At 45.6% G+C, this 14,922-nt stretch overlaps 1 protein-coding gene across 1 annotated transcript in view; it reads right to left on the bottom strand.

The window, feature by feature from the left end:
• The window catches only part of rhof (ras homolog family member F, filopodia associated), a 32,657-nt gene extending 30,843 nt beyond the window's left edge, over positions 1–1,814 (bottom strand). Inside the window, exon 1 of the mRNA XM_033043239.1 lies at positions 1,376–1,814. Within this exon, the coding sequence (XP_032899130.1) occupies positions 1,376–1,510 (135 nt within the window). The 5' untranslated portion in view covers positions 1,511–1,814. The remainder of the gene's footprint in view (positions 1–1,375) is intronic.
• Positions 1,815–14,922: the final 13,108 nt, after the last annotated feature.

Raw genomic sequence — 14,922 nt, 5'->3', positions numbered from 1 at the left:
AATAAAAACGACCCTGAAGTAAGGCCCTGACTTGAAATGTCGCCTGTCCATTCCCTCCACAGACACTGACTGACCCGTTGAGTTCCTCCAGCACTTTGTGTTTCACTCAAGATTCCAGCATCTGCAGTTCCTCCTAATCTCCAAAGTAGACTTTATCGTTTTGTTTTATTGTTAGTTTAGTTTAGAGACACAGCATGGAAACAGGCCCTTCGGCCCACCATATCCATGCCGACCAACAATAGTTCTATCTGTACACTAGTTCTATCCTACACACGAGGTACAATCTACAAACCTGCACGTCTTTGCAATGTAGGGGGAAACCGGAGGACCTGGAGAAAACCTACGCGGTCACTGGGAAACGTGCAAACCCCACACAGACAGCACCCGTGGTCTCTGGTCCTGTAAGGCAGCAACTCTACCACTGCGGACCGTTCCGTCCTGTTATAACAGTTTCTCTGCACGTTTCCATTCCCTCCATCGCTGCCATCTCTTTGATCGTCCCACCCCTTCGAGATGAGTTCGTGCTGAGCAGCCTGGCTATGTCTGTGCCCTGGTGCATTACTGCAGACTGTACCGCCGCTTCACACTCCAGTCGCACGGTGCAGATTCTAACCTAACGTTTCCTCTGCGACTTGTATACAGTGCGGCATGGAGAAAGATCGCCAATATGATCGCAACTTAAATGTGTGCAGGGTATCTCCCATGACGGCTTCTATTGAATTAATACAAAGGTATAATCTACCGTTACTTTGTCATCCATATGGAAAACCTGTATCAAAACCATCTATTTAGCTCCACGGAAAAGAGGTACCCTGACATATGGCCCAACCGCGGGCAAATAGGACTAGGCAGCATGGAGACAAGCTCTTCGGCCCAACTTGCCCATGCTGACCAACATGCCCCATCTACACTAGTCCCACCTGCCCGCGCTTGTCCCACACCCACTAACTAGCTTAGATGTGGCATCAAAAGTGACGGGGAGACAGCGGGAGAATGGGGTTGAAAGAAAGATAGTTTAGCCTCACGCCATGATCCAAAGGCGGAGTAGACTGGATGGGCCGAATGGCCCAATTCTGCTCCGATTGTCTTATGATCTTATACCATCTCGGTCGGCATGGGCCGAAGAGTCAATGACTGAATGTCTCAGGTTGCACAAAAATGCTGGAGAAACTCAGCGGGTGCAGCAGCATCTACGATGCTGGAAAATCGATGCTGGAAACTACGATGCTGCTGCACCCGCTGAGTTTCTCCAGCATTTTTGTGTAACCTTCGATTTTCCAGCATCTGCAGTTCCTTCTTAAACACTGAATGTCTCCGGGCGTTTGCCACCGGACCGGCATGAGATGGCGAGGACCCAACATTTCATTCAACTTACTTCTGGGAAGTCCCCCTTGGCGAACACCATGAGCAAGGACGTTTTCCCACAGCCTCCATCCCCAACTATCACAATCTTCAGCTCGTTTCCACCGATCGCCGCCGAGTTCCGATCGTGGCCATTTGCTACGGCCATCGTGAAGATTAATCGATTGGTTTCCCTCCACTGGAAGTGCGATCAGTTCCTGGAAATCGCGCAGAAATTCACCCGGGGCATGAATGTGTCAACTGGCGGCACATTTGCTGACAGTGAAACCAACCGCGCTGGAGTTGGGATCACAGGGCTGACTTTGAATTGTCTCTGTCTGAGCCCTTCTTCACGCTTATGGCGATTGGAGCTGTCTTGTCTGTGATGGTCCGGAAGGATGTGGAAACTACTGTGCTGTGTGTAGCACGGTGTGTGGGTAAGGTGCAGGCGTCTCAACGACGCTCCCGCCCAGTTGCCTCGCCTTAAGCAGTCAGTCACACGCTGCTCTGAGCTCAGACACGGACGCCTCCCCTTTTGTTTTAATTGGTTTCATTGTGTGTTAACCGTTTCCCTTCCGTGTGACCTCTGGAAAACATAAAAGCTCACCGATATCACAAATAATGTGTAATTGGAACTTATTTGGGGCCACCTTACAAAAACAAGATATTGGCAGAAAAACGGCACAGAGTGCTGGAGTAACTCAGCGGGGCAGTCAGCATCTCTGGAGAACACGGATAAAGTTATAGTCACACAGCGTGGGAACAGGCCATTCGGCCCAACTTGCCCATGGCGACCCAACATATCCCATCTACACTAGTCCCATCTGCCTGTGTTTGGCAGGATGTCAGGACTTTCATATGAAGAAAGACTGGACAAACTCGGCTTATACTCGCTAGAATTTAGGAGATTGAGGGGGGATCTTATAGAAATTTACAAAATTCTTAAGGGGTTGGACAGGCTAGATGCAGGAAGATTGTTCCCGATGTTGGGGAAGTCCAGGACAAGGGGTCACAGCTTAAGGATAAGGGGGAAATCCTTTAAGACCGAGATGAGAAAAACATTTTTCACAGAGAGTGGTGAATCTCTGGAACTCTCTGCCACAGAGGGTAGTTGAGGCCTGTTCATTGGCTATATTTAAGAGGGAGTTAGACGTGGCCCTTGTGGCTAAATGGATCAGGGGGTATGGAGAGAAGGCAGGGATACTGAGTTGGATGATCAGCCATGATCATATTGAATGGCGGTGCAGGCTCGAAGGGCCGAATGGCCAACTCCTGCACCTATTTTCTATGTATCTATCCCTAGAAACATGTCCTATCCATGTATCGGTCCAAATGTGTTTTAAACGATGTGATGATACACGCCTCGACAACCCCCCCCCCCCCCCCCCGACTTGTTACACTCAGATTCCTATTAAGTATTTCCTCCCTCACTTTAAACCTATGTCCTCTGGTTCTTGATTCCCCTACTCTGTGTTAAACATTCTGTGCATTTACTCTATTCCCCTCATGATCTTTTACACAGCTGACGTTTCGTGTCGAAACCCTTCGGGATGATAAGAACTGGTTCCACAAAGCAACATTTGCAGTTCCTTGTTTCTACAAGATATTGCCTGACCTGCTGAGCTCCTCCAGCAATGCAGTTCCTCCGATGCTGGAATCTTGAGCAAAACACAAAGTGCTGGAGAAACTCAACAATTGTTTGTAGAGGGGTCCCGTTCGGAAACGTCACCTATTCGTGTTCTCCAGAGCTGAGTTACGCCAATACTTTGAGTCTTTATCTGTGGAGGGGGTGGACAGGCGGCGTTTTTGGTCGGGACCGTTCTTCAGACTGCATAAATAAACACGATTCTATAAAACAAAGAATTGCAGATGCTGGAATCTAAAGCAAATCACAAAAACAAAGTGCTGGAGTAACTAAGTGTAGAAACAAAGAACTGCTGGTTTATCCCAAAGATAGGCACAAATCATTGGAGTAACTCAGCGGGTCAGACAACATCTCAGGCAAACATCCCACCACCACCCTTTGTGTGAAAAGGTTACCCCTCAGGTTCCTTTTAAAATTTCCACCCTCACCTTAAACCTATGTCCTCTGGTTCTCGATTCCCCTACCCTGGGCAAGAGACTCTGTGTGTTTACCCAATCTATTCCTTTCATTATTTTGCACACCGTGATATTATATAAATGTTTTTTTTAATTTTAAGGCTGAAATCCACGAAATTCCATCGAGCACTTTAACGAGCTCACACGAGCAAAGAGGTTTCTGTCTGTGCTTCCAGGCATATCTGGCATTGGAATTTGTCATTGCACGCCCGGAAGCTATGACTGTTTCAAGCGGGAGGGATTCTTCACTGGGTAATGTTCTAAATTTCAGAGTAGCTTCACGTCGCTTCGATTCATAGAGTAATAGAACGATACAGTGTGGAGACAGGCCCTTTGGCCCAACTTCCCCACACCGGCCAACATGTCCCAGCTACACTCGTCCTATCCTCCTGCGCCTGGTCCATATCCCTTCAAACCTGCCATGTGCCTGTCCAACTGCATCTTAAACGATGGGATAGTCCCAACCTCAACCACGTCTGGCAGCTTGTTCCATACACCCACCACCTTCTGTGCAAAAGTTACCCCTCGGATTCCTACTAAATCATTTCCCCTTAACCTTGAACCTATGTCCCCTGGTCCTCGATTCCCTTACTCTGGGCAAGAGACTGTGCATCGACCCAATCTATTCCTCTCATGATTTTATACACCTCTATAAGATCACCCCTCATCCTCCTGCGCTACAAGGAATAGAGACCCAGCCTACTCAACCTCTCCCTATAGTTCGCACCCTCTAGTCCTGGCAACATCCTCATAAGTTTTTTCTGAACCCTTTCAAGCTTGACAATATCTTTCCTATAACATGGTGCCCAGAACTGAACACAATACTTTAAATGCGGTCTCACCAACGTCTTATACAACTGCAACTTGACCTCCCAACTTCTATACTCAATACACTGACTGATGAAGGCCAATGTGCCAAAAGCCTTTTTGACTACCTTATCTACCTGCGACTCGACCTTCAAAATATATTTAAAAGACATTTGGACAGGTACATGGCAGGAAAGGTTTAGATGGATATAGGCCAAACGCAGGCCAGTGAAGCTAGTGTAGATGGGACATGTCGGGTGGCGTGGATAAGTTGGGCCGAAGGGCCTGTCTCCATTCTATAACCGCTTTAAATTCTGTAATAATGTCAAGTTAACAAACATTCCCCCATAGAGCAAATCACAAAGTGCTGGAGGAACTCAGCGGGTCAGGCAGCACCTGTGGAGGAAATGAACAGACGACGTTTCGGATCGGTACCTTTCCTCAGACTGAAACATCATCTGGCCACTCCCTCTACAGATGTTGCCTGACCCACTGAGTTCCTCCAGCACTAATGTGCAGACGCTGCTGGATTGACAGTGTTTATTGCATTTATTTCAGATGACTTCAGATCTTCATGACACATCATTTGTTTTTTTGGGGGGAGTTTTAGGGATACAACGTGGAAACAGGCCCTTCAGCCCACCGAGTTCACGCCGACCATCGATCACTCGTTCACACTAGTTCTATGTTGAAACATTTCTGTCAAATGTTTGAATTATCCGTCTCGCGTGAATAGAGAAGCGGCACCGTGTCAGAGGCAATGACAAGCTGCAATTGTTGAGACAGGTTTAACTGGGGACCGGGCATTTCAGGAAGAGCAAGGCTCGATGATTACAAAACTCCCGATACCAGTATGAAGACCCGAAACGTCACCCATTCCTTCTCTCCTGAGATGCTGCCTGTCCCACTGAGTTACTCCAGCATTTTGTGTCTATCTCCAGTTACCAATGGTCTTGTATCAATGTGACCTAAACAATGTGACGTTTGCCCACAATAGTTTGCTTTTTATATAATCCCACATTAAAATCCCCCTGTGGAAAAGGTTATGCATTGTAAAAGAGCCTGCGGTCAGCTCTGGCAGTGGTTTATTGTGAATTGATACACTGCAATTTCTCAACCCTAAATATCATCTCTGTGCACACTATTGTGTTTACAGGAGGTACACAAAAATGCCTGAGAAACTCAGCGGTTGCAGCAGCATTTATGGAGCGAAGGAAATAGGCGACGTTTCGGGCCGAAACCCTTCTTCAGACTGATGAGGGGTGGGGGAGAAGGAAGGAAAAAGGGAGGAGGAGGTGGAGCCTGAGGGCGGGGGGATGGGAGGAGACAGCTCGAGGGTTAAGGAAGGGGAGGAGACAGCAAGGGCTAGCAAAATTGGGAGAATTCAATGTTCATGCCATCCGGACGCAAGCAACCCAGGCGGAATATGAGGTGCTGTTCCTCCAATTTACGGTGTTGCTCACTCTGGCAATGGAGGAGACCCAGGACAGAGAGGTCGGATTGGGAATGGGAGGGGGAGTTGAAGTGCTGAGCCACCGGGAGTTCAGGTAGGTTATTGCGGACTGAGCGGAGGTGTTCGGCGAAACGATCGCCCAACCTCCGCTTAGTCTCCCCGATGTAAATCAGCTGACATCTAGAGCAGCGGATGCAGTAGATGAGGTTGGAGGAGATACAGGTGAACTTTTGTCGCACCTGGAACGACTGCTTGGGTCCTTGAATGGAGTCGAGGGGGGAGGTGAAGGGACAGATGTTGTATTTCTTGCGGTTGCAACGGAAAGTGCCCGGGGAGGGGGTGGTACGGGAGGGAAGGGAAGAATTGACAAGGGTTTACAGGGCCTGGTTGCTGCCGCAAGAATTTAATTGTTCCATTGTCATAAGGTCATAAGTGATAAGAACATAATTAGGCATTCGGCCCATCCACTCTACTCTGCCATTCAATCATGGCTGATCTATCTCTCCCTCCTAACCCCTTCCCCCTGTCTTCTCCCCATAACCCCTAACACCCATACTAATCAATAATCTATCTATCTCTGCTGTAAAAATATCCATTGACATCTGTGGCAGAGAATTCCAGAGATTCACCACCCGCTGGCTAAATGAATTTCTTCCTTCTCCTTCCTATATGTTGTTACATATAAAAATTGAACACTCACGGCTCTTGTCAGTCATTGTACGTGAAACGTGTGTGAAGTTGGATTGGAGATACAGAGAAGGAACTAACTGTAGACGCTGGAATCTTGATCAAAACATAAAGTGCCGGAGGAACTCAGTGGGTCAAGCAGCATCTGTGGAGGGAAATAGACTTCAGAATATCAGGATAGCAGTGGCGATACATGGAACCGAAGGGCAGGCCATTCCGCCCAATCAGTGTGAGTGACCCCTTCTCCTCCACATGAGTAGATATAATGTGCAAAGGAGGCGTTGAGAGAGGTGATATTGGTTAAGTCATCATAGCTCTAAATCCTGAAGTACTTTGGGTGTATGATGAGGCCGCATGATAATGAGAAACAGGAGTGGAAGCAGAAGTAGTGGGACTAAAATAGGGCCATAGAGTCATATAGCACAGGAACAGGCCCCTGGGCCCAACTCCTCCATGCCCACCAAGATGCCGCATGTACGCTGGACCCATTTAACCATATTTAGTTTGAGGTACAGCGCGGAGAGAGAGAGGGAACGCCACGGTTACTTGAATTTAGAGAAATCAATATTCATACCACTGGCTGTAAGCTGCCCGGCATTCCCTCTCTCCTTCCCTCCCCAACCCAAGTCGCACCAGGTTCTTGTTTTCTCCCAACAAACACCTGTTTCATCATCGTTACTTTTTTGCATATCTTTCATTTATTGTTCTTTATCTCTCTACTTCATCACCTATACATCTCGTTTTCCTTTCCCCTGCCTAGCCTGAAGAAGGGTCTCGACCTGAAACATCACCCATTCCTTCTCTCCAGAGATGCTGTTTGTCTCGCTGAGTTACTCCAGCTTTTTGTGTCTATCTTCGGTTTAAACCATCATCAGCAGTTCCTTCCTACACATCCAGATGAATCTCCTCTGTATACTCTCCAGTGCAATGACACCATTCCTGTAGTTGTGATGAGCAGAACTGTACACAGGACTCCAGCAAAGGATACATCTGTGCTTTATAAAGTTGTAGCATAACCTCGTCGCTCATTCCATGCCTTAACAACTAGGAACTGGAGATGCTAGTTTACAAAAGACACAGAGTGCATAGGTGACGCTTTGGGTCTGAAGAAGGGTCCCGACTTGAAACATCACATATCCATGTTCTGCAGGGATGTTGCCTGACCCGCTGAGTTACTCCAGCACTTTGAGGCTTCCTCAACTAATGCAGCCAGGTATCCCGCATGTCTTCTTCACCACCTAATCTACTGTACCTGTGCTGCCACCTTCAGGGATCCTCAGACTGCCACACCAAAGTCACACTGCTCCTCAACACTCCCTAAGGCCCTATCTTTATAATATGATAATGTCCTACCCTTGTTGGTCCTCACAAAGTGCATCAGCTTATGTTTATCGGAACTAAATCCCATCTGCCATTGCTCTGCCCATTTTAACATCTGATTGTCCCGTGGCCCTAGACAAGCCTTTTCACTATCTGCAGCAGTACTGGTTCCATGTCACCTGCAAACTTACTAGTCATAGTTTTTTATATTTATACCAGAAGTATATAACAAGCAGCAAAGGTCTCAGCACTGCTCTTTGTGGAACACCCTTGGTCAGAGGCTTCCAATCTCAAAGATAACCCACCCATGCACTGTGAGTTTGGCTTGCTTGTATTTATGTACAGGATTATCTGATTTAATTGGATAGCTTTTCACCGGACCTCAGTACACCTGACAATAAACTAAACTAAACTAGACTAGAATGCAAAACAAAGCGTTTCACTGGACCTCAATAATAAACCTAAACCATGTCCTGTTACCAGGTCAATTTTGAATCCAATTTGCCAATTTACCTTGGGTCTCAGAGCTCTAAACATTTGGACTAGTTTTCCGTTAAAGGCAGACCCATTGGGCTGAATGGTCTAATTCTGCTCCGATGTCTTATGGCCTTTTACAGCCAATTTCACATAGACCACATTATTGCACTGCCACCAGCAATACACTTTCTTACATCTGAGAACAATTCTATCAAACTAATTAGACAGGATTATCTCCGAGGAAAACAATCAAACAAATTTGACTAAACTTGCCTCAGAAGTGTGGATTCATCTTGTCCAGTAGAACTTTTCTTGTGTATCTTCCCTACTGTTGGAACAGAGCCCCGTAGTGCCGTGGCTTATTCCTGCTGCCTTTTTTAAACAAAAGGGACCATATTTGTTCTCATCAAGTCCGCTGTCACCTCTCCTATGGCCAGCAAAGATTTGAAAGTCGGAGTTTCTCTAGTACTTTGCTTTGTTGCTCAACGTCTGAAACATGTCGGGGCCCCCAGTTATTTCCTCTTTTGCCTTCCATAGCAGCTTCTGATACATCTTATCAGGCCAAGGACACATCCATCTTTAAGGTACCAATATTTTTTTATTTTTAATGATGACATTCTAGAATTTCACCAACACTTCACTGAATTCTTCAACTGCAACTATAATCCTTTTTGAATACATGCATACATTGTCTTTTTGGTTTTTAATAGCCCAACTCTCTCCCTGATTAGCCCCTTGTGTTAATATAAAATATGTGGGACTTTTGATCATTGTGTTTGTAAATATTTCATTTCTCCTCTTTGCTCTCCTCAATTTCTTTAGGTACCTCCCTACACTTTCTGTACTTAGGATGGACCAGAGCGATTAAGTGAAAGATGCAGCAAGGAAACAGTCCCTTCAGTCCTTCGAGTCCACACCGACCACTCGTTCACCTGTTCACTCTGGTTCTATGCTATCCCACTTTCTCATCCATTCCCTACACACTGGGGCAATTTACAGAGACCAATTAACTTACAAACCCGTGCGTTTCTTGGATGTAGGAGGAAAGCAGATCAGCCAGAGGAAATTTATGTCGTCACAGGGAGAACGTGCAAACTCCACAGAGCAGCTTACAATCCAGCAGTATGGATATTAATTTATCTAATTTCAAGTAACCCCTGCTTTCTCTCTCTCTCCATCCCTCCCCACCCTAGTTCTTTGACTAGTTTCACTGCCCTCCAGATTAATTTTTCTGATTGTATGCCTCGTTGTCACCTTACCCTCAGACAACAATGAACAATTCTATATTCCCTTGATCATCGTCTACTTTGAACTGTCGTTTTCATATCTTACCCTTCCATATCTCTAGTCTCCCTCTTCCCTGACTCTGTAGTCTTCCTTTCCCCTGACTCTGTCTGAACAGGGTTTCGACCCGAAACGTCACCCATTCCTTCTCTCCAGAGATGCTGCTTGTCCCGCTGAGTTACTCCAGCATTTTATGACTGGGAAAGATATGTTTATATTCATTATGTGTAGCTGTTCCAACAATAGTACAGTACCTTCACCACGGTTTGCCGCAGTTGAATCACCTTCAATTGCTTCAGTCCTTCTGGTGAAGTTACTGCATGGTATGGGCTGTGAAGTTGGGGATACATAGTGACAAGGCTGGTAGAGCTGCTGCTTCACAGCGCCAGAGACCCCAGTTCAATCCTGACCTCAGGTGCTTTCTGTGTGGAGTTTGCACATTCTCCCTGTGACAGCGCGGATTTTCTCCATGTGCTCCGGTTTCCTCCCACATCCCAAAGACGTGTGTGTTTGTAGGTTATAGTCTTCTGTAAATTACCCCTAGTATGTAGGGAGTGGATGAGAAAGTGGGATAACATAGAACTAGTGTGAACCTGTACTCGATGGCTGGCATGGACCTGGTGGGCCGAAGGGCCTGTTTCCATGGTGTACCTTGAAAACTAAACATATATAAGGACTTCCAGGATATCCCAAGGTCAAGTATATTGCCATGTGCACAAGTACGGCAAGGTACAAGAAAACCCTTCGTCGCAGCAGCTTCACAGGCACGTAGATTGACAGAAACACACACAAAAACAAATTATATAAAAATACATACATTTCACATAAAACTCTAAAAGAAAGAAAACTGTGCAAAAAAAAAAGACATTAGGGCAAACATATAATTAGAAATAAAACCAAGTTCATTATGGTGCAAGACTGTAGTAATAATAATAATAATACATTTTATTTATGTGCGCCTTTCAAGAGTCTCAAGGACACCTTACAAAAATTTAGCAAGTAGAGGAAAAACATGTAAGGGGAATGAAATAAATAGTAGAGACATGACTAGTACACAAATTAAAGACAGAATACAATTCAAAACACAATATGAGGCAATTCAAGCACAGATGAAAAGGGAGGGGGACGTGGGGCTAAGGATAGGCAGAGGTGAACAGATGGGTCTTGAGGCGGGACTGGAAGATGGTGAGGGACACGGAATTGCCGATCAGTTGGGGGAGGGAGTTCCAGAGCCTGGGAGCTGCCCTGGAGAATGCTCTGTCCCCAAAACTGCGGAGGTTGGATTTGTGGATGGAGAGGAGACCGGCTGATGTGGATCTGAGGGACCGTGAGGGTTGGTAGGGGGAGAGGAGGTCAGTGAGATATGGGGGGGCCAGATGGTGGACGGCTTTGTAGGTGAGGGCCAGGATTTTGTAGGTGATCCGGTGGGAGATGGGAAGCCAGTGAAGTTGTTTGAGGACTGGAGTGATGTGATGCCAGGATTTGGTGTGGGTGATGAGTCGGGCGGCTGCGTTCTGGACCAGTTGGAGTCGGTTGATGTAGGTGGAGCTGATGTGAAGGAGAAGTGAGTTGCAGTAGTCCAGTCGGGAGGAGATGAAGGCATGGATGAGTCTTTCAGCAGCGGGAGGTGTGAGAGAGGGTCTGATGTTGGCGATGTTGCGGAGGTGAAAGAAGGAGGTTTTAATGACATGGCGGATGTGAGGCTCACGGGAGAGGGTGAAATCAAAGATCACGCCAAGGTTGCGGGCCTGGAGAGATGGGGAGACAGCGGTGCCGTCGATGGTGAGAGTGGGGTTATTGATTTTGCTGAGTGTGGATTTGGAGCCTATGAGGAGGAATTCTGTTTTATCGCTGTTGAGTTTGAGGAAGTTATGTTGCATCCAGGTTTTTATAGCTGACAAACAGGAGTTGATATGGGGGGGGGGGGGGGGGATTGTGGGGGGATTTGGTGCCGAGTAGTGCATGACGCAGTGACAATGAAGGTGTGGCAATATATTTCCAAGTCAGGACGGCGTGTGTGGAAAAATGAAACTGAAGGTAATTGCAAGCACCAGCTGCTCTTATCATTCTTGCTGGTTACAAGCTGTGAGTTTAGGAGGTTGGAACTGAGAACCAGAGAACAGGTTTAAGATAAAGAGGGGAAGATTTAATAGGAACCTGAGGGGTAACTTTTTTACACAAAGGGTGGTGGGTGTATGGAAAGAGCTGCCAGAGGAAGTAGTCGAGGCAGGTGCAATCACAACGTCTAATAAACATTTAGATAGGTACATGGATATGGAGGGATATGGGCCAAACGCAGGCAGGTGGGATTAGCGTAGAGGGGACATGTTGGTCGGTGTTTGCAAGTTGGGCCGAATGGCCTGTTTCCTCGCTGTATGACGCTACAAGATGCTCTTGGAATAAATTTGTTACTGATATTTGATTGTTATTACAGATTTGTTTAGTTGTATTTGAATTCTTATTTTGAAAAGGCGTGGTTTGAATTTCTGCTTCCGCAGATGTTACTTGGCCCACTGGATATTTAGTGTTTTCTGTTATTTTAGATTGACAGCATCCACAGATTTTTTCTTTTGTGTCATTGAATTCAATACATTCCTCCATTCAAACAAATGGATTCCAAGCATGAACAGTTTCATTCTTAGCACAGATTTAATGAATGGACACAAAGTATTTATTCAATTGGTTTAAGCAATTTTTTGAGCTGACAATGATATTGCTATCTTTGGGCGGCAGTGGTGCTGGGGAAGCTGCCAACTTACAGCCTCAGAGACCCGGGTTCGATCCTGACCTCCGGTGTTGTCAGAGTGAAGTTTGCACGTTCTTCTTGTGACCACGTAGGCTTCCTCCAGGTGCTCCCACTTCCTCCCACATCACAAAGACACATGGGTCTGAAGTCTAATTGGCCTTTGTAAAATTGCCCTGAGTGTGTATGTAATGGGTGTAAAAGAAGCATAACATAGAACTAGTGGGAATGGGTGATCAGTAGTCGGTGAGAACTCGGTGGGCCAAAGGGCCAATGTTTCCATGCTGTATCTTTCAAACAATCAAAAATGTGGAGGATTTTCTGCAAATTTATCTGCATTTCTTGTTCATGGAAATATTTGCCTTTTTTAAATTAAAATATTGAATTCCTAACAGCTATTTAACACAATGATTGGTTGAGTTGCTAAAGTAAAGATATTTTTCCATTCAGTCCTCAGACTGCCCTTGACTGACTGACCTGGACTGTGAAGGCTGGGGTCTGGGGAGGAGTTTTTTCTCCCTTTGAAATCTGGGGAGGAGTTTTTTCTGTATCCACTATTCAATGGGAACAATGCAAGGTTGCCAATTGAGTAAAAATAGTACAATATTCATATTTCAGCTAACTATCACTGTTGTTTATTCTACTATTATTTAGCACAGGACCCACTTCAGAAAAGGAATCTGAGGAAGTGGCCCAACCCAAAAGTCACCAGCCTGTTCCCTCCATAGATGCTGTCTGACCTGCTGAATTCCTCCAGTACTTTGTGTTTCCAGCTGCTGTTCCCTGTATCTCCTGTATACCCAGTTATAAAAGGTACCAGAAACCTGTCAGATGTATTTCATCCAAGCTTCAGTACATTCATTTGATGGGAGGAGATGACAGATCATAAACCACTGTCAGGCAAGCCCATCATATTAAAATGACTGTGCAACTAATTATATGAAGCTGAATCACTTAAAGATCCCAATCCTTTCCTGCCTGCACTCAAGAGTCATATGGCACAGAAACAGCCCCTCTGTCCAACTCACCCATGCCAACTGAGATGCCCCAACTAAGTTAACTAAAACTCAACTATCCCTCTCTAATCCATTCCTATTTATGTATCTGTCCCAAGAGTCTTTTAAATGTCACAAAAGGGGTGCAGGAGTAACTCAACGGTCGGGCAGCATCTCTGGAGAACATGGAGAGATGATGTTTCAGTCAGGGCCCTTTATCAGACATGAAACATCACCTATCCATATTCTCCAAAGATGCTGCCTGACCCGCTGAGTTACTCCAGCACTTTGTGTCTTTGTTTTGTAAAATAGAATCTGCAGTTCCTTGAACCCCATGTCTTTAAATGCTATTATAATACCTGCCTCAACTATCTACCCTGGGAGCCCAATCCTTGGATTGGAAAAGTTGCCCCTCAGGTTCCAGTCCTTCTCCACATCCCACATGCTGGGTCCAGTAGTAGGAAACAGTGACAGGGACATCGACATATAATTGCAATAAAAATAGCACTTGCAATTACATTAGTAGAAACTGAACAGTTAACAATGCCATATTAAAGTTAATAAAATAATGCTGTTAATATTTCACATTGATAAATATTTAACATAGTCCTTTACCCTGTATCTGTACACGGCATGATTGTAATCATGCAGTCTTTACTGACTGAAATGCACGCAACAAAAAAAAAGCTTTTCTCTGAACCTTGGTACACGTGACATTAATAATAAACTAGATATTCGCGCTCATACTTTTCAGGGGCATAATCCTGCAGAATTGTTATTCTGTCAAGCTCAGGACAAGTCCCAGAATATCTAAGCCATTCTTAGTTAAATGCCGGCAGAGATAAAGCGTTTTCATCCTGCATGAGTATCCTTCACTTCTCTCATGGCCTCTGCGCTTGTGTTTCTTGCGTTTCCCCACTTTACTTTCCGATTTGCACCTCTTGTGTTCCTTCCACACTTACCAAGAAGCAGGACATTGATAAGAAAAAGCCACCGCAAGACTTCGATCCATAAAGCACCAAGGATAGAATTGACGATCCAGCTCCAGCTAAATGAAACTCTTCCTTATCCCAGCAACATCCAGATGAGCAAGGATATTGGGTGACCAATTGGGTAATCAGACAACCAACGTTCATCCTATAATCTTACATGAATTTACTGCTTGGGAGAAAGCTGTCAGAGTCTGGACCGGTTCCCGGAATGGATTATTTCATGACGGCAGTTTGGGAGGGGGGGGGGGGGGTTGCATGGTTGAAAGCAAATATACTAGAGCAAGAGGCTTCTACGATATTTGGTTGAGAGAACCATCCACTACAGCCCTACCTTAAATAAATGGGCGACGTTTCCATTCGAGACCCGTTTTAGTCTTCTGAGTCTGAAGAAGGGTCTCGACACAAAATGTCATCTATTTCTTCTCTCTACCATTCCTCCTCCTTTCTAGAACAGTGCAAATTTCAGCTTCTATGCCACAGAAGGCTAATTCAGTAATGGCGCTTGGGTGAGATTGCTGCCGGAGGTTTTGCTGCTCTAACGATTGTATTCCGAGTTCCCTCGATCAAATATACGCCACAACAAACGGCCTTCATTTCTTTCGCCATGTCTGCTGCAATTCACCAGCCTAATTAAAATTAAATAAAAACCTGCTTTCAGGAATAAAGAAACATTTTTTTTGAGCTGTGCTGCTTGAAAATTACTCATGGGAAATATTCTAGGCC

The sequence above is a fragment of the Amblyraja radiata genome, chromosome 25, assembly GCF_010909765.2.
Source record: "Amblyraja radiata isolate CabotCenter1 chromosome 25, sAmbRad1.1.pri, whole genome shotgun sequence".
Classification (NCBI taxonomy): domain Eukaryota; kingdom Metazoa; phylum Chordata; class Chondrichthyes; order Rajiformes; family Rajidae; genus Amblyraja; species Amblyraja radiata.
The sequence above is the reverse complement of the archived record's forward strand: the minus strand, read 5'-3'. Positions and strand labels throughout refer to the sequence as shown.